Genomic DNA, 20,510 nt, shown 5'->3' on the forward strand with positions numbered 1-20,510 from the left:
GGCACAGGGATTCTTATCCAGTTTCCACCATGTCCGTCCTTAAAAACCACTCCTCCCATCTGTGATTCTCTTTTTTTCTGCATCCTTTCTATTGCATTATTTTTCTGGGCTCTTTTTGTTGTGGAAAATAGATGTAGCGTCATGATATGGGCTATTGAGAATAGCAATCGCTGATAGCCTTGTAATTATAACTCAGGATCGGTTTAAATGGAACTCTTATCTAGAACATTTTGAATGGGAACCCAGGCGTTACGTTTATCAGAAGGAACATGTTAGGTAACTACAGAGTGGTACCGGGTCCATGTGCTTTGGGGTGTCGTTTTTTACTTATCTGATAGGCAGACTTTGACAAAGCCCAGGGTTGGAGGGAAAGTGGGAAATAGGCATTCTCAATCTCAAACACTGTTGAGAAGATTGCAAGTTGGCACGCTTCCAGGGAGCAGTCTGGCAATACTGTAGTATCACGATTGAAAAGACCCAGCGATTCCACTTCCAGGCATTAATTCTTTTGTAATAATTGGATGCATGCATGGATGTATCATGTTCAGATGCGTTCTGAGGTTAGCCACTGCAATATTACATGGGATAGAAAAAATTGTAAAGGGCCTAAATGATCATCAAATTTAACCAAACCTAACTGAACTAAGGTTAGCTTAGTTGTGACCTTGCCAGACGACAGAAAGAAGAAAGAACTATGCATGCTTCTTTTAAATTCTGCGATTGTGTATTAAGTAGTGGCTTAAGATGGAGTGGTTTTAGTTGTTACATATGAGCAGATCCCTGTCGTTAAGAAGTTGCTACTCTGCCTGGAAGACAAGGCTCGAGTACATGACACATGTTCCTGTATCTTGTGTAACTTGTGAACTAAGGGCTACATTGCAAGGCGGGGACTGGATTCATTTATTCAACAAATAATCTGAGCGCTTATTGTACGCTAGGCATTTGTATGTTAGGTCTGGGGTTAAAATCAGGAGCCAAGTTTAGGTTTGCACACTGTAGACAGAGTCATTAGTTCAAAAGCAATTAGCATGCAACATAATAGAGGCAAGGTGCACGGTAGTGTAGTGGTTAACAACAGCCCGTGCCCGGGCGCCTGGGTGGCTCAGTTGGTTAAGCATCTGACTTCAGCCCAAGTCCTGATCTCAGGGTGGTGGGATCGAGCCTTGACCAATGAGCAGGGAGTCTCCTTGTCCCTCCGCTCTCCCACCACCACCGCCCCCCCGCCGCTGGCTGCGCTCATGCTCCCAGGCACTCTCTCAAATTAAAAAACAAAACAAAACATAAACAAAAAACAGCCTGTGTCTATTTTGTTTACCCATGAATCTTCAGCAAATAGGACAGTATCTCTCTAATAGCAAACATCCAGTCATAGCCCAGCTTTCTCATCAGTTATGTTCTGTAGGACGTTTCTTTCCGTCCATGGCTCTGTCTCCCTTGCTTGAACAAAAGCTGGGGTTTCCTTGACAAATGCTAGGTCAGGTTAGGCGGGATTGTGTTCTGCAGGAGTTCTTACTTTGATTCTTCAAGAAGGGTGCTAGATACAGCCCCGTCGCATTTACTAAAAGTCCTCTGCGCATTAATGTGTGTGGGCCTGGCGTCTTTGGGAATGATCGATTTGGCCATACAAAGTCCTGTGGAAATCTGGAGAGGAAAGACTCCAGGAGTATAGGAAGCTGGTCCATCTCTGGCACCTGAAACAAGGCTTAGCACTGCTTACTAAATTTTTAGGGGGAGGAGACCACCCCAGATCCAAAGATCTGAGTGTCCCAGTAACGTAGTTTTGCCTTAGGCTTTATACATATATATGCATAAATCCATCCATACATATATACATCCACTCACAGGCGTGCGGCTAGATGAATAAATGAATGCAAGAAAGGATTCAAAGTGAAGGAGATAGTACTTGATTCATCTGTGAAGAAGGGGACCCTCAGAGCCATTACACAGAGGTTGGTATGAGCAGTGTGTTTGTGGAAGGTAGTGGAAATTGGTCAGATTGAGTGATTCCAATCAATTGATTCCAGTTTCCAGTTGGAATGGGAAATTTCTCTAATCCTAGATTTTTGCGGTTTTATAGTGGGAAATAGGAGAACACTGACCACTTATTATAAGATCTGAGCAAAAGAAGCTTTCAGCCTTCAGGGTGTGCAGAAGAGCTTGGATTATCAGACAGAGGGAACTACTGTAGATTTTTGACCAGAAGAGGGACAGCTTGCAAGTGGCGTTGAAAGAAAATTGGACATCTGTGCACAAGGTGGATGACAGTTACGCAGGCCAGCTCAGAGGCATTTGCCAATCCAGGAGTGAGAAATGAGAGTCCTCGCAAGGAAAATAGGGCACTAGGCAGACACTTGAAAGAAGAATCAGTAAAGCATGGTGAGTGTGAGGGGTCAAAGCTGAACGCCAAGTTCACTGAGGCCAAGAACAGAAAGAGACCCACACAGTGCCCTGTGGTCCCGTGGATGGAGTCTGAGACAGACTCCGGATATTATGCCTCTTCTCTATGTTTGGGAAATTCACTCCTGACCTAAAGTTTCAAACCCAAATCAGTGAGAGCTTGAGATATTCACAGTTGGTGGAGTTCAATCACTGATTTGGGTTCTTTTTGGAGAACCCAGAGAGACAGCATTATACGGTGGGGAAGAGCCCGGGCTTTGGTGTCAAAGAGAAATAAATCAGTGCTGGTTTTGCCTTGGCTGAGTTTCTTACACTGCATAAGCCACGGAGGAGCCTAGGAAGGACAGTATTGTCCTGTCTATTGAAGAGCGACTGTAATAGCATCTCCTTTACGGCGCTGGTGGTGAGATAATGCGTGCACGGCGCTTAGCAAAGTACCGAACGTTCAGTAAACAGTTAAACACTCAGTCATGTTTGCTGATGCTTTCTATTCCTGAACTGGGAGAAGAATCCTTGTCCCATGTGTTTGCATGTGTGTGTCTACTTGGTTTTTTTTTTTTTCCTAATTAAAGAAACAGCAGTCAATCTGTTAGTATAACTGGTAGGCTGGCACAGGGTCGATGGGGAGGCCGCTGCCAGACTGGCACTTGGGGGGAACCGTGCCCTTGGGCGCCATGGCGTGCCATTCTTTGCAAAACTTGGAACCAGGCCCAGTGTTGCTGAGCAGACCAAGGAAGCGGGCAGGGGATGCCAAGTTGTAACAGCAAGGAAGGGAGAATTTCCATGTTCGTGGTCATGGAGCTTTTGCACGGGAGTCCAGGTTTACCGTCTGCTCCAGGTGGGTCCCTGGCCACATCATCTGCTGCGAGGATGACCCCCCTCACCCACCCACCAACCCAGGAAGGACTTGAGTGACTTCCCATGAGAGTTCTCTGGGTTTCTTCCCAGCCCACAGAGTATCTATGTGTTATTTTAATGAACTCAGCATTTCTCCAAGGCTTGGTTTAGTGGCACTCGTTAAAAAACTGTCTTCATGGGACAGCTGGCATTTCCACCCTGTGAAGAAATAGTTCTGTGTTTCCTACCTCTGAAGCTTGGTTTCTCTCTCCATCCCCCACACTGTAGAGCGTTGTGAGAGGCAGTGCTGGGATTCCAATAAATCTTTATGCTCTAGTTCCCGTCCAGTCAAAAGGGAAAAGAAGTTTGCAGGTCAGAGCTACAATTAACCTGTTTTTTCTGTTTCCTCTGCTTTTTTCTGTTTACTGTCATCATAGTCGATTCTGATACCAAGATAAGGACTACTTGAATTCGGGGGAATAGAAGGCATTTTGGTGTTGCGTGACATGGATTTGGGACTCACTTGGTGTCACTGATGTACTCTAGGGCACAGATTCTCATACTTGTCTGCCTCTCCTGCCCTGGACCTAGGCCAAATGAACTAAATCACAATCTCTCAGGGTGAGAATTGAAATCAGTATTTTTGAAAATCCCTTGTGTGCTTCCTCATGTGTAACTAAGAATCAGAGCTTTAGAACAGTAGCTCTTAACCAGGGGCAGTTTGCCACTCCCCCTCCCTCCTCCCCCTCCCCCCACCAAGGGACGTTTGGCAATATCTGGAGATATTTTTGGTTGTCACAACTAGGGGAAGGGTGTGTTACTGGTATCTAGTGGGTAGATGCTGCTTAACATTTACAATGCACAGGATAGCTGCACCATAACGAATAATCGTCAGGCTCAAAATGTCAAGAGTACTGAGGTTGAGAATCAATGCGCTAGAATCACCAGACTGAAAATATAGGATATGCCAGAGCAATGTATATGCCCATGGTGAGGAAATCACAGCCTGTAGAAGTTTACATTTTTGGCCCCCCAGCAAGATGAGGAAAGGGATATGGCTCCGTGAGTACCTCTCCCCTTGAGTCCCTTCCGCGCCTGCTGTCCTGGTGGTCCTATGATGTGGTCCCATGATGTGGTCCAGTGATGTGGTCCTGGCCTGTGTTTGTAGCTGGTGCACCTCCTGGTTCTAATTTTGGGGGCAGGATCTCTTCCTGTGATTCCACAAGTTGATTGTTCTTGAATGGTTTGGAAGGAGACCAAAGTTAGGAAAATTAAACCCATAAAAATTAGCCAAAATAAATGATTTCAAAATAAGCTTGTGAGATGCTTGTTTTTTTACTATGAAGTTTTCTAAAGTGAGGGAATAAACCATTTGAAAGTGGTTATGCATGGGCTCTAAAAAATCTGATTTTATGTGCTGTTAAGAGTTCTTTGACTTTTTCTTTCCTTTCCACTGGAAAAGAGGAGGCTAGGAAAGGCATTTTTTTATTTTAGCACAGCATAGTTTTCTTTGATTGTGAGACATTCTGGAACACCTTTATAACAGATTAACTTTAACCTGTATTTATTATATCAAATCATTAATCTCATGAACTCTGGCTTACTCTGGACACATCCAAGTTTCCACTTGTGACACACTAAAAGATCTCTGCCATAAATAAGTTGTTTTTGTGTTTGTATACACTTGTGAAGTTTAAAGTGTTTAGTTGAGGGGTGCCTGGGTGGCTCAGTCAGTTGAGCATCTGCCTTCGGCTCAGGTCATGATCCTAGGGTCCTGGGATCGAGTCCTGCATCGGGCTTCCGGCTCAGCGGGGAGTCTGCTTCTCCCTCTCCCTCTGCCTGCTTGTGTTCTTTCTCTCTCTCTCTGTCAAATAAATAAGTGAATAAAATCTTCAAAAAAAATTAAAGCGTTTAGTCGAGGCCGTGAGTTTTAATATTGAATATGCATATAACATATTACATATACTCAAAACTGTGTTTCCAAAAACTGACGAAAGTGAATAGGTAGGGCTCTTGAAGTTGCTCTGAATTCATTGATCTTAGTATGCAGGTGGTTGATTGATGATTCTTTTCTTTTTTTAATTTGTTCCTTTAAAGAGATTTCAAGTGGTACCCGTAATGCTCTAGGTAAACTACGTCAAGCTTTTGTTCTAGAATTCAGTTCATGTGCATGAATCTGGGGTTATAATCGTTTTTCAGTTTTCTCCTGGGGTTTTCTCCCTATTGCATAAACTGACTCCAATGTAATGCAGTTTATTCATTCAGTAAACATTTCAATCCCCCCATGTGTATTTTGCATTAATTAGTATAATAGCTATAAAACTTGTTGAGCCTAGTTTAGTGTAACTTGAGGCACTAAGCCAATACTCTTGTGTGCTGTGTTCCTTTTACACCTACTGGTTGGAATGTTTTAAATTAAGGCTAGAAGAGTAACAGCTCATGTGGTATTTGGCGTGAATATTCCAGACTTCAGGGTTGGAATAACATATCCTGTTTCTTCATTGAGTTTTAGCAATGACTCCCTTATCCAAGCCTGGTTTTTGTAGCTGTGCCCTTAACTTAATTTATAATTGCATTTTTGGGAGTTCTTTTTGCATATGTAAACATTCACGTTTTTCCTCTGCCTTTGAAGTTTTGTTGTACGAAGTATGTAGGAAATTAATCCACGCTTATGGTATAGAGATTTTTTTCCCCTAAAATTCAAGTGTAATGAGGACCAATACAAAGTTCGCTAAAAACAGGTGTGCTTAATAATAATTGGTCAAATATTCTCCTACCTGAGGGCCTGAGTGAGTGTCCATATTGGGGGGGGGCGGTGTTTGTCTGTGTTGGGAGTGGGTGTTCTTCTCTGGGATTGGGGTCAGAATAGGAGGATGAGAATCAATTTAGTGCTTAAGGACCAAGTAGATCCAGCCCAAATCTTGAAGTACAAAGAGTCTGGAACCATTTTGATTGCTTAGAAACCAGGGTTATTGTGGGGGTTTTTGTATATATGTGGTTATAACTTTTATTTCAATATGTTTGCCTATACCTTTATCCTATTGAAGACTAACTAGGTTGATTGGTAGGCCCTGTCTAGATATTTCCTAGAACGGGGAGCTGTTTGTCCATGCATGTAAAAAGAACTGATTTGGTTTGGGGAATAAAGGATTTAAAGGGTAGGGCAAGAGTTTGTAGTTTGAAAGGCATAGAAGAGTGAGCATACATGTTCTGTGGGAACTGAAGGCATATAACCAGAGCCAGTGGATCGAAATATGGGAAAACAGATTCTAGCCCGTTTCAGGGAGTGTCCAAAGAGTTAATGAAGGTGAAGGGTAGGGGTGGATCAAGTGAAGAACTGTAGGAATTCCCTTCCAATGGGGGTCGTCAGGAAGACCACAAATGGGACAGGACATGGGAATTTGAGCAGTGGACCTGGGAATGAGCATTGGATCAGATGATCTTTAAATCCCTTTCCAGTCTAGCCATTGTGCGATTTTTAGGACATATTACATCGCTGTAAAGTAAAGAGTGAAGACACCAGCATTTGAAGGGGGATTTCAGATTCAAGAGTTCAGGCTGCCTAATGGTTTTTTTCTCTCCAGCTTCTATAAGTCCTTCTGCAATTATACCCCTTCCTCTCCAACATCAGCTTCTTTCTCCATTTGGGAACATCTTCATCAGCATCAGAACACTGATCCACTGCTTGGAAGGCAAATGACAAACAGAAGTCCTCAACCCAGAGTAGCCTGCCAGCTCCCGCCCTGCTTCTCTGCTCTCCACTGGTGTGGAAACCCCAAAAAAGTTGTCTCTGTATACAGTCTCCTCTTCTCAGTGCCCCTTCTCACCCCTCCACTCTCCAAAACCAGAGACCTCCTTTTTAACAAATCTCATGGCAGCTTCTCCATCCTTGTAGTCTCCGCCATATTTTGCATCATCCATCCCTCCCTCTCCTTAAAACGTCTTCTTCACTTGGCTTCCTCTTTTCCACCACCTCCCCTTTGGAGGCTCTCTCCATTCTAAAGTGCCCCAGCTCCGTCCTTGGCTCTTCTCCACACTCCCTGGGCTGTAGTTCTTAACCTGGCTTGGGCTGTGAAAAATGGGGGGGGGGGCGGGGGGCACAGGCAGGTCCTTTTTAATTAATTCAGAATCCCCAAGGAAGACCATGAACATCAGTTGTTAAAATGTTTCATTCGTTTGTTTTTGTTACCTAACTCTACGAATGTGTGGCCCAGATTGAGAATCCAGGCAATTTTATCTAGTCCCGTGGAATCAATACCAAATACCAGTTAGGGACTCCCAATTAATGTATGTAATTCATCTTTCCCAAATGCCAGACTCAATTATGCTGTTGTCTGTTTTACACTTCCTTCACTTCACCCTCTCCCTCTGCCCCCCCAAACCTGCTCCTCCCCTGGGTTTGCCCTTCTCAGTCAACACATTGGCTATACAGCTCCCAGTCTCAAAGCCTCCGTGACCTCTTGAGTCCCCCTCCCCCTTCCCTTGGGGCTACACAGCTAATCCACTAGCAAGTCCTGCCCATTTTCCTTGATGATCTACTCTCCTGGTTATCTTCTTGCTTCTCTCTCTGTTCCCTTTCATCTCCTGTGCAGCCCCCCTCCCTCTTCTCTGTCGCTTCAGTGTTGGCCTTGGTCTGACTTTTCGGCTGTTCTTTGATTCCATTCTCTTCCTTGGTCATCCTACCTGCTCAATTCAATGTGAAATGAGGTGAACGTACCCTCTCTTGCAGTTTCCTCCCGGTGAATTCTGCAGTTGACGAACCTGAGACCTGTAAGGCGTCTCCCTCTACCTCCTCCTTATGCCCCATCAGTTGCCACTGTGATCAATATTGCCAACATGAAATAGCTGTAGAATCTATACACTGCTTGTCACTATCTGCTGCCACCGACCAAGACCAAACCTCCATCACCTCTCACCTAGATTACTTCAAAGACACATGCTGTGCCCTCCCCTCCCCCCCACAGCAGTCTGGCTTCCTGTACGGTGATTGGTCTTTATGAAATGCCCATCTGACGGTGTCATCCTTGGCCTCAGATGCCTTATTGGAGTTTTAATTAAAACAGTGCTTAGAGGAAGGATCCTTAATAACCTGCTCTCAGGTAACCTGTACCTGTTGGAATTTCTTGGAAGTATCTGCCTTCCTCCTTCCACACCCCCCGGCCCATTACCCGAATACATGCACATGACCTCCTCTGGCCCCTTGTTTATTACGCATCCTCAGGGCTACCACGGGGCACAGTAAGACCTCAATAAATATTTGTTGAATAAATGTGGGAAGGCAGTAGCCCTGGATAATCGTCACCGTCTTCCAGTTCTGATTTACCTTGCCTTAAAAACTGAAAAAGATTTCCAGAGTCAGAAATTTCTGTGTTGTCGTATAGTCCCTGTGTATGGGTTTCCCTCAGCTCCGTAGTTTCCAGGGGATTATTTTTTTTAAAAAAAATGGAGTTAAGAGAAGTATGTAGACGTCTGCTAGCAAATCATTTGCAGTCTGTGCTCTTTGAATGGCCGTGGAGGGCTGAGCTTCGGAGGCTGGCCAAACAGTGCAGAGGAAGCAAACCACCTTCATGACCCAGGGACGCAGGAAGGCAGACGAGCCTCTGCAGTGAACTTTTTCAACATGGGCACGCGTAAGCCAGGATCCGAATGCCTGAGACGTGCTGGGACTTGTCCAAACTGTTGACTGCATTTTCAAACCTGTTTGGGAAGGAGGCTGGAACACAACGGTGTGGCTTGGGTCTTATCTGTAGCCGATCTGATTGAAAAGGAACAGACAAGAACTTAATCATGTTTAACCTGTAGTAACATATGGGGAACTTTCTCGGTCTCTGTTGTCATGAATCAAAAGGAGAATTGGAAAGGGTTTTTTTCCTTCAGAAGATTCGGTTCTGTGTTTCAGACTCTACCCGCAGAGCTGGGAGCTCCTGGGTGAGGTTTCCATGTCTCAGTCCTCTTCAAACTCCTATCTGTAACCTCTTCATGACGCTGCTTAGAAGGGCCAACAGTCAGTGCTGAGTCAGAGGGATAAGCAAGAAGGGAATGGCACACTTCCTGCCCTAAGTTCTGGGGAGTTTTTATGGTTTGTTTTTCTGTTTTGCTTTGAAGATTCCCTAAAAAGACAGAAGATTGCCCTGGCCCATCTTCGGATCAACTGCCTCTATTTAGTTTTTGATCTCCTAGGATACCTACCCTGCTATGCCTCCTTGTTACTCACAGGTTTTTAAAAACCTTTTCTTTCCATTTGTTTATTACAAGAGTATCACATGCTTGTGTAGTATATCAACCATCATTTAACCGAAAGAATGAAAAATGGGGTGGGGGGCGGGGACAGGTACTCCTTAATTTCGCCACCCAGGAGAAAACGTCGGAGAATATCACTCCAAGCGTTTCCTGTACACCTCTAGTTTTTCTCTACAAAAATTACATGGTTCTTAATAAAATTTCTTCTGTCTGTTGCTTTGTAGGCTTTGCAAAGAGTTCTCACGTTATTAATTACTTGACATGGTCAGTTTGAAAGACTGTATCACATGCCATGATACTGACCTGCCGTAATTCACTTAACCCATCCCCCAGTCAGGTACTGGGGCTGCTTTCAGTCTCCAGCATTATTAGAATACCACACAACTGCCTTGGATTACAGCTGCCCACACTTGTCCCTGTTTCATTGGATATATTCCTGGAAGTGGTTCAAAGGACGTGGAGTTTTCAGGTTTTGATCTTTACTGCCACTCTGCCTTCCAGACATTTGTCCTGTTTTGCATTCTCACCATATATACCGCTCACCGTGTCCCATATGGCACTATCTAGTCGGGCCTTTGCCTGACTCCCATCTGCTTCTCACACCCTTCTTTCCCGTGCTTCCAGCATGCAGCCCACCGGCCCCCTTTCTGCGGCTTTCCCTGTGGCGTGCTCAGCTTTTCCTGTCCTGGGCTGGTGCACCTGTTTCTCCTGCCGCCTGGCCTGCTCTTTCTCTGGTTCTTGGCACACTCCTCCCATGCCATCTCTGCCAGAGTGGTCTCGGTCACCACTCCCTGTTCATTTCCAGTCTGGCACCTCTCACCATCTGTCCTCAGTGATTTATGTGTTTTGTTGGTTGCTGTCTCTTTCTTCCATCGAATGTTAATTTCATAGCTCAGGCAACCTTGTGTATTTTCCTTCCCATTCTGTTCCCGGCATCTCAGTCAGTACCTGGCATGCCCTAGGTACTGGATAAACACAGGTTGATGCTGTTGAATGAATGGAGAGATCTCCCCGTCGTCTGTGATGGTATAGTGGAGTGCGGAGGAGGAAACGGGGACAGCAGTGGCTGTCCCTTGGAGCAAAATGTGCTAAATGCTAGGCCAGAGTTTCCAAGTGTCTTCCAAGGGAGACAGGAGTGGGAGCTGGCCTCCAGCTCCTAGCGTCCTGCAGGCCTTGTGTGAGCTGAGCCTCGGGACACTGGCCCTGGTTTGTGACTGACGATGGCGGAAAGGACACGAGAGGCCAGGGAGTGCCAGTGAGCGGAGGTCTAGAGGGAGGACAGCGGGAAGCCGGCTGTGGCCAGGACTGGGGGCCACCCCGGGGGCCACCTCGAGGCCCGTGCAGAGGATGGCACATAAATAAGGATGTGGAAGCCCTTCTTAAACTAGGCACAGTTCTAGGCACAGACGGTGGTATTAGGAGACGGAGCTGCACTGTGAGAAGGTGTCCTGGGAGAGCCGCTAAGTGGAAGGAGCAGTTCCAGCCAGAGCATGAGGCCTGGCTGGAAGCGGGTGACGAGGAAGAAAGAGGGTGCATTTCACAGGCAGAGGAACAGAACGGTTTGGAGGCTGGTAGGGGGAGCGAGGGGCCCACAGAGACACTGAGGTTTCCAGTCTGCATGACCAATGGGTAGGTGAGATCCGGAGCCCCAGAGGAGAAGCCATTCCACGGGGCAGGAGCATAGGATTTTAGTTTGGGTTCACCCCTCTGCTGTCTTACTGAGCACTTTGCAGACTGAACCAGCTCATGTGCCCTCCCTTGCCCTGAAGGGCTTCTGGTGATGGGAAGAGAGAGGCAGGGGGGGCCAGAAATAAGCCACAGGATAGCAGCCTCAGATTCCCATGGCCCCCTTCTCATCTGACTGCCGAGTGGGAAGGGAAAGGGGGGCTCCCGTCCCTCCCCAGGGGCTGAGAGGCAGCTTGCTGGCCATGGCTACTCCCCGTCACCTGTGGAAGGAGCCTGTTTGGTGTCAGCTTGCCGTGGGGTAAATTTGTTCAGTTGTGAGGCTGAGGAAGGTGGGAGAGTGTGTGTTGGCTGCATGAGCACAGTACTCTGGGTACAAATGTCACCCAGACCCCGGTGACACAGCACGCCCTCCCTGCAAACTGTCAAACGTGGCACGTGTTTTTCCTGATGGGAAAAATCTGAGAAACTTTACTCAAGACATGCTGTAGTTTCTGATTACTCTCTAAATGGATAAATTTCTGAAAGTTATGGGGTTTTTTGTTTTTTGTTTTTGGTTTTTTTTACTTTAGGTTTGAAAATAACCATGGGGGTTAAACTGCATAATGATAGGGACATCTGGGTGGCTCAGTTGGTGAAGCGTCTACCTTCGGCTCAGGTCATGATCTCAGGGTCCTGGGATCAGTCCTGTGTCAGGCTCCCTGCTCAGCAGGGAGTCTGCTTCTCCCTCTGCCTTTGTCCTTCTCCCCGCTCCTGCTGTCACTCTCTCTCTCTGACAAATAAATATATAAAATCTTAAAAAAAAAAAACAACCCTGCATAATGACAAAGCTGTCTATCCTCTAAAGGAGTAAGGACCAGTAGAACTGCTTGCTGGCATTCCCTGGAAAGTTGTCTTTTCAAGAAACCAGCTTGTGCCACCTCTAAACCAAAGGGTTTGACAGAATCCAAATGAAAAGGAGAACAGCGGACACACAGCGGGCAGGGCAGCGAGACATGGTGAATGAGTGACCATCCAAGCCGAGAGAGGAACCCGCAGTGACCACGGCCGGGGGCGGGAGGTAGTGAAAGGCAGAGAGATTAAAACACAGAGAAAAATAATCAGGTTTGGCAGGGGAGGGATGCGGAGGAATTCAGCTCCGGAAATATCATATGTTGCATATTAACTAGAAATTCCAGAAATTTATAGAGAAATTGACTGTGCAATTGGAGAGTTTTTCTTGGCAAATAGAAAGTTTGATTTGTTCAGTATTCTGTCGCCAAGGCTCACGCTCAGTTTCACATGAAGGTTTGCAGTGGAAGAATGCTAGAAAGTGTCAGGATTCCATTTATGTTCGATTCAGCAGAAAGCAAACCACATTCAAGTGCCAGCATATTTATTGCAGCAGACGCTCGGTGGTGGTTAGGTCTTTTTTTTTCTTATTTTGCCTTGTAAATGCTGATCTAGTGTTTTCATTGGTGGTGCGGGTGTGAAGAGAGCTTGGAGCCTGTGTCTGAGGAAGACAGACATAAATGCTCCTTCTGGAGTCCTAGGATCCAGTCCTCACTACAGCTATGCTGTTTACCAGCTAGAGGTGCGATTAGGGGCAGGGCTTTTGGCTTCCTTGGGCTGCTTCACTTTCCTTGCTTGTGCAGTAAGGTTGGATGATATCGGAAGTTAGGTGAATTTCAACAAAGAAAAGGGAAAGATGGTCTTTTATGGGGGGGAGGGGCTCTGAGTAGCATTTTATAAAATTTATGCTTAAAACATAGGAACACATATGATGTGATAGAAAAGTCTGCCACCCCATGCTTATTTTTTTATGCAGCTTGTTTCGGGGGTGGGGGACTGTGAACGGCAGCAGACATGGGAACAGATTTGAGAAGTCACCCCCCCCCCAAGTCCTGTCTCTGATGCCAGCGCTTCCCCCCACTCCACCCCCCGCACCAGGTCTCCAGCTCACACTGTCGCACTCACTGCTCTCCTGGCTGTGAAAGGTGGGCTGCCAGGTGTTCCTTTTATTTTCTAGATGCTGAGCTGTTTGTGCTTTCTGTCTGGTCAACCAAGGACACTTTCATGAATATGATATGAAGACATACCTGGGTTCATAGGCTGGCATTTCACTGAGTGGGCACATTACAGGTATGGAGCGTGTGGAGCTCACGCTCTTCACCTGTAACCTGGGGATCATGGCGCCCACCACCCAGGGTTTCGGGGAGGACTGAGTGAATTGGGGAGAACATCATGCATGCTTCTAGGCATCGAGAGGGTGCTTGACACCGGTGGGATTTTCCCATCTTTGTCTAGGCATGAACCGTGTACTTCTCTGCCAGTGCCGAGCCTCCCTGGTGAGAAAGGGTGGGTCTGACCACCTGCCCTCTCGATGGCAGCATCTGTGAGATGCTTCTGGAACACCTTTCCAAGCTCAGGCACTGACTCTCCTGGAATAACTGCCACTCAGCCCGCTTTCTTCCCCGCTTTGCCCCTGACTTCTTCATCCTTGAAGAACAGCAGAGGGACAAGGAGAAGCAAGTCCAATTGAGGAGTAGCTCTGGTGGGGGCCATGGTTTTGGGGAGGCCACTGAAAGAGTTGAGGTGGCTGGAGGAGGCAGAGGAGAGGAGATTCGGAGAGGATCTAAAGGGGAAGGGGATCACCACTCTTCTTGGCAGCCATGGCAGCCTACCCTAGGGACTAGGGAGCATCTTGGAAATGCCAGAGTGTGAAGGTCAAGGTGTTTTGTAAACATCTCCAGTTCTGTCTCTAAAGCTCTAAAATGAGGTGAAGTAAATAGATGCAGGTATCTTGGTCATGCAGGCACAAATCTAACGATGGTTGTGCTGATTGTGTTGAATGTGCAGCTGATCAGGATGTGGTTAACTGTTAGTATTTTTCTTGGGGTCCATAATACGCAGTCGATGAAACTAGGCCAGAGAGACTGTGCGCTCTGGAGATGGTTCTGGGAGGGTAGGGCTTGCAGTGTCCTGTTGACTCTGCTGCTTAACCTCTTTTGCTCTGCCAGTCTCTGCGGAAACTGGGATTGCCACCCACTTTCTCTGGGTGTGGGGACCGTGAAATGATGTAAGTGATAGCGCCTTGCTCCGAGAGGCCTAGATAACCTGGGGCACATGCCTACTGAGGAGGAGAATCTGGTGTCCCGGAGTCATGTGGTTGCCCATAGATGGTGAAGAAATACCAGAGAAGATGGACCCTGACTTGCCTAACTTACTTAGCCTCCTGGTGAAACTCCAGAGCACTTCTAATCTTCAGCCGTGCTAGGAGCTGGTGATTGAGGGGGGTGGGATGCTGACCGGCACCTTGCCTCCGCTGAAGAGCTGTGCGCCCCAGAAAAGATAGCCAGGTGCATTCCTGAGCACAAATTGCCTTAGCAAAGTGGAATCTGGACCCATGAGGGCCTTGCCGCCATTTTGGCGGCAGTTTGCTCTGGTGGCGGATGCCCCCTCCTCTAGGCTTCCCTTCCTAGGCCTTCACGGCACAGCTCCATCCTCTCCAGCTGTAGTGGACAGACTAGTTCTTGGTAGCCACCTAGCCACATCTACCACCAAGACCACATTTTAAGGAAATGTGAGAGACCAGTTCTTCTGTGTAGATGTGGCCTGTCTGCTCTTTACACCATGGAGCTTGGAATTGCCAATGGGTTAGGGTGGGCAAAGTCGTTGTGATTCAGAATCCTGTCCTTCCAAGGGGAGGAGCGTCGTCTGTCTGCATCTCCTGTGACCCTTGTCTCTGACAAATTTGTCATAGCATGAAGGGGCCAGTGAGAATTTGGGGAGATAACACAAGGAACGCATAAGGATGGTTTCTCAGGTGTAAGCTTCAAACCATCATGAGTTAGTCACACGATAACGTGGGCTACAGACCATAAGGAATGGATAACGCATTGGTAAAGTGGTGCGGACCTGGTTATCTCTTTCAGCCTCCTCCCCGAATCAGTAGTAGGTGTTTGGTTTATAATTCAGGTCAACCATAACGCTTGCTGCTCTTTGAGCCCTCACCGTGCATCAGGCAAGGTGTTATTTGTCCCCGCGGCTCTCTTTATATCCTGACAGCAATTCTAGGAAGTAGATGACGGTATTCGCATTTGACAAGAGGATAAAATTGCTCAGAGAGGTGACGTGACTTGCAGTTCTGTAAAACCAGGAAGTGGCGGAGCTGGAATATGAACCAGGACTAGTAGACTCCAGAGTATTCGTCCATTGCTTTCCCCTTGGTATCTTTCTTGCTGAGTACCTGGTAGCCTCAGGATAGTGTCATTGCTATGGAGAATAAAAACAAAATCAAGAAACTTACCATGTAGTTGGGGATAAGATGGATAGGCCACTAAAGATAATAAACGGACAACTGTGATAGGTACCCAGAAAGTCTTACCAGGGAAGTTCAAGGGAGGTGCCATGGAGGTTGAAGGGGGAAGTTGAGATCCTGCATACCTTGTTAGGACACTCAAGGTCTTCACAGAGGTGGTGCACTTGGAAGTGGGCCTTGCAGGGTTGGTAGAATCTTGTCCAGTGGGGTTGGATAAGGGAACAGTTTGTGGGTCGTGGTAACTGCCCAAAGCTCAGGTAAATCAACAAGCTTCTGAAGAGACTATTAGATCGTATATACACATATATCTTTCTGTACGGACATGTGTGCATTGTGTATGCCTGGATACAGTCGCATTCTTTATAAAGACCCCCTACTCTCTTCAAAAGTGAAAGGCTAATGGGTTTCAGTTACAACGTTGTCCAACTCTGTTCTGTACTTCTCCTGAGAACAAGAATACCTCTGAGCAGTAGTTACTATTAATAGACATTCATGTTTATACTGGCCAGGTAGGAATGAAGAGCTTTTTTAATTTTTTTTTTCCCCAGGCGGCATCTATGATTGGAGCTGCTGCTTTTTTTTTTTTTTTTTTAAGTATCGGCTCCTCTTTTTTAGCATGTTGAAACCTTAAGACTTCCTGTTTCTGCTTGACTTCGAAAACATCTCCTGTTCGCCTATCACAGGTAATCCCTGTGTTTCTGTGGAGCCCTCGTTTACGGGCAGCAAGCGCAGGCAGCAACCAGTCTCTCCCCGTTGTGGATGCGGGGACCTCTCTGGATTCACAATTAAAGGCTACCTAATGCATTCCACTATGCATGACGAAACCCAGCTCCCAGAGTAACAAGCAAGACGACTTTTAAAGTGACTCTTGTTGACCAGTATCTTCGGTGCGTTCGGTAAGCGTACGGTGGATTTTTTTTTTTTATTTAAAGGATGGTATAAATTCTTGGGAATTATTCTTGGGAAGACTGACTCTTCTGAAGGCGACACAGCTACCATAGAATCCGTATCAGCAGAGTGGCTGCGTACGTTCCTCCAGGCCGAGTGACCACCAAGACACCGTGAAGCCGTCCTCCTGGCCGAGGACAGGGGGAACATGCTGAAACTAGGTGAGTTAGAAGGGCCCTCAGACTCACGTTCAGATTCCTCAGTAAGACCGCGTTGCTGTCTGCAAGGGAATAACATTCCGTCGCGGCTTTAAAGTGCTTGTGTCAACCAAATCACTGCTTTTCTTTTTTCTACCACGGGGTGTGGGGACCTGGTCTTAAGCTGAGGGAGGTACGAATACTGTGGGTGGAAAAACATGGCATCTGAAGTTTGCATGTAGATTGTTCCCTCTGTAAACAAAGGAAGGATCCAATGCTTCAGAAATGGGACTCCGAGAAGATTGGAGAGCTGGTTCACTTAAAGTTTCTCCTTTTTACTTTTTCCGTGTGTTTGTTAACTGTGAGATGTCTCTGGGTCCCAGTGCGTCGGGCAGTGGCCTGCAAACATAGGGATGTTTATTTCTATTGTCCTGTTGTGTAGGTGTTTGTCAGAATACTGTTCTCCCTAACAGACCATAAGCAATTTCACTTAACAGATATATGGGCTTTTGTACTTTTAAAACATGTCTTGGGATTGTTTTCAGCCATAGTTAAAGCTTCTGCAAGTAGACTTAATTTTATTTTTGTGGTAAATTGGAAAACTTTTTGAGCATTGAAATAGAACAATTTAAATAGCCCTGAAAGTTATATAGAGATTCGCACCCTTGTTCCCGTCTATGCCCAATATTTGTTGACGTTCATCTAAAGTTTGCTCGGTAGACTTTCTGGAGCTTCAGCTGAATAGGAGGAGGGAATTAGAAATTGGAAGACGTAGCTAGGCATCAGTGTATCTAGTTTCTTGGCCCACTAATTGAACTTTGGCAGCCAATGCAATTTCCTAGAGCCGTGACTTCTTCCTTTGTATGGAGAGTGGTCACCTGCATGTTAAATGTACATTTGCACACCAGATGCTCAGAGCTGTGCATGTGATTCTGTCTGCTTTCTTTATGTAGGTATCTAGGCACATTCTCTCAAATATCTGAAAACGGTTATATGCCTGTGACTGTATCTCACGGCGTACATGCAGTTGGGATCAGAGCCAGGTTTGCTTGGGAAGGTTTCCTGGAAGAAGTGTGCTTGCAGGGGTGGGGGGGGAAGTTTCAAAGGGAGGTAAGTATCACGCTTTGGCAGAAAGAAGACGCATAGGTAAAGCTTCCAAGGCTGGAGTGATTAAGTCAGATATATTCAGTGAGTAAGCGTGAACTGTAGGAGAGCAGATTGTAAATTACTGGTTGAAAATCGCCAGGCTACCAGGGAAGAAGAAGGGAGGGCTGTGTGTGGAGGAGGACAGGAGAGGCTTGTGGGAGCTGCTCCTGTGTGTTTGTTGCTAGTAAATTTCACACCTGGATACCCGTGGGCGCTGACCATGTTGCCATCTAGTGGAGCCTGCTAAAATGCATCTGCCACCTCTTCACTTAGGTTAAATCACGTGGTGTCTTAGCAGTAGGGAAGCTCTTTTCTTTTTTTCCCCAGAAATTCTAAATAAGGAATTAGAAGAGATCCATGCAACTGTGTGCCCCCCAAATGATGTTAATTTTGACTCTAGGAAATAGAGCTGAATCCCAATAGAAAGCATTTCTCATAGACCTTGTTTGGAGGTCATGGAGTCCATCCTGATACAGTAGTGGCGGAGAATAGCCCTCCCACCAGAGGCAGCACAGCCCACAGACCTTAGAGCTGGAAGACACTGTAGAGGTCATAGTGGCATGCCATACCCCTCCCAGCCTCCCTTGCATCCATCCTGAGTTCCTGTTACCGATCAGGCTCTCTTCGGGTACTGGGAATACACCAGTGACAAGAGCAGATAGAGATCCCTGTTCATGAGAAAAAATAAAGAAATAAAATAAAGAAATCAAGAAATCCCTGCCCTTGGAGTGATGGCATTCTAGTGGGAAAGATGAACAATAAACAAAGAAGTAAAATGTATAGTGGGTGGGATTCTGTTAAGTGCTAAGGAGGAAAAAAAATTTTAAGTCTAAAATGGGGGCATCAGGATTGTTGTACACAGCTGTGGGGTGGTGGGGGCAGAAGGAGGATTTGCAGTTGTGTGTCCTCACTTAGATTGTGATATTAGTCCCTCCTAAAGGTGTGAGAAAGCCAGACATGTGCATATCCTGGAGAGGAGCATTCCAGGCAGAGGGCAAGCCGATGCAAAGGCCCTGAGGTGGGAATGGTCCTCGTGTGTTCCCGAAACCACAAGGGGGCTGATAGAGGAAGGACAACCAGGGAGATGGGAAGGGGCCAGAGCAGTTTGGGCCATGGTGACAGTTAAAACGAATTTGACGTTTCCTGGACATGAGAGGAGAAGCCGTTCAATCTAGCCTAATCTCATTTGACAAATGAAACTTAGGACAAAGAAATCAGGTCAGGTGTCTGTGGTTAATCAGCATCTTCGTGCCGGAGCTGGGATGAGAACGTGCCTTCTAACCCAGCATTCTTCCCGCTGACCTAGCCTGCCCCGGTGGGGATGCGTGACCCCATGGAGGCTCAGGCTTCTAAGTGCAGTGGTCCTAAATTAGCCCGGGGCTGGGGGCTTCCCCAGCGGCTGTGTCAGCATGGTTCATCCCGGTCTTTCCCTTAGCGTGACCACCGCAAACACAGAAAGGAGCAGACCTCTTATGTCAGAGGACTTCTCTGCCAGATACTGCCTTCCTTCGTTTCGGTGTGGAGATAAATCCATTGGGTTTCACCAGTGGTTAAACCCTTAAACCTACAGTCTCATGAAGGTTCCCCGCGTTCATTGTGCAGTCCCTTGGAGATGGTGAACGTAAGATTTTTACATGTTACGGGGTGGATCACAGTTCTCATCATGAGCATTAGCAGGATTGAATAGTGAAAGTTACTTAAAATGAATTTGAAAATAGGGGCATCTGGGTGGCTCATTCAGTTAAGCATCTGACTCTTGATTTTGGCTCCAGCCATGATCTGAGGATCAGGGGATCAAGCCCGTGTCGGGTGCGGGGTGCGGGAAGTCCACTTGGGATTCTCTTTCCCTTTTTCTCCCTCTCTCTCTCTCAAAAAAATAAATAAAATCTTAGAAAAAAAAAAAAAGAATTTGAAGATAGGATCACCAGGTGAGGAGAGAGCCGCTGATTGTCACCAAATGCAGCTGGACCTGGACAGTTTTGCCCAACATTCTTTGTCTTCTTTCTTTACTGTGAGCCTCTTCAAGCCCCCTCTCCCTTCCACCTTCTTTAGATCTTATGACCGTTGTGCTCTGGACACGGGCCAGATCCTCTAATCTCACTTTCTGACGAAGGTCAGGCTAGAGCTCAGTATACAGGAGAACCCAACACCGTCTCCTCTCCCTCATCAGCCACAGCCTGGATGCTATGGACGGGAGGTCCTGCCACCAGATTGGCCCCATCCTGTGGAGAAAACACACTCGTGACTTAGTCTCTTGCTCCTTTCTTCCCTTTCTTTCAAAGCAAAGCTCCCAGTAGAGGTAATGTGAGGTTTACATCATCTTATTTGGCACGCACATTTGTTGGCATAGTACTTTTCCTCTTTTTTTCCTTTCTCTTTTTATTTTCTGCCAACCAAAGTAATTTCATATGTCCATTTGCCTATGTTTTTTTTTAAAGATTTTATTTATTTATTCGACAGAGATAGAGACAGCCAGCAAGAGAGGGAACACAAGCAGGGGGAGTGGGAGAGGAAGAAGCAGGCTCATAGCGGAGGAGCCTGTTGTGGGACTCGATCCCAGAATGCCGATATCACGCCCTGAGCCGAAGGCAGATGCTTAACCACCATGCCACCCAGGCGCCCCCTGTTTTTTTTTTTTTTTAAACAAGCCCTGAAATCCCACTACGTCGGACAATCAGGACCAGCACCGATTTGCATCCTTGGGAATCCGTAGTCCCTTCGGTAGCTAAGCTCTTTGTTTATCCCTGGGGTCCTTTGGTTTGGGTCTTTAGGAGAGTGGCTACTCCTGGGGGGTGCATTTGCTTTTTCCTGCCTTCAAGTCT

At 46.6% G+C, this 20,510-nt stretch overlaps 1 protein-coding gene across 3 annotated transcripts in view; it reads left to right on the top strand.

Annotated features, from left to right (window-relative positions):
• Positions 1–20,510, top strand: part of TNFAIP8 (TNF alpha induced protein 8) — a 111,730-nt gene that overhangs the window by 35,586 nt on the left and 55,634 nt on the right. Inside the window, exon 2 of one of the 3 annotated variants that reach the window (XM_019795525.2) lies at positions 16,390–16,566. The exons of 1 other annotated variant lie outside the window; for it this stretch is intronic. In XM_019795525.2, the coding sequence (XP_019651084.1) occupies positions 16,554–16,566 (13 nt within the window). In that variant the 5' untranslated portion in view covers positions 16,390–16,553. Of the gene's footprint in view, positions 1–16,121; positions 16,354–16,389; positions 16,567–20,510 lie in introns of those variants that run through there. One more of the 3 variants, XM_019795526.2, reaches the window with a different exon arrangement.

The sequence above is a fragment of the Ailuropoda melanoleuca genome, chromosome 3, assembly GCF_002007445.2.
Source record: "Ailuropoda melanoleuca isolate Jingjing chromosome 3, ASM200744v2, whole genome shotgun sequence".
Taxonomy (NCBI): domain Eukaryota; kingdom Metazoa; phylum Chordata; class Mammalia; order Carnivora; family Ursidae; genus Ailuropoda; species Ailuropoda melanoleuca.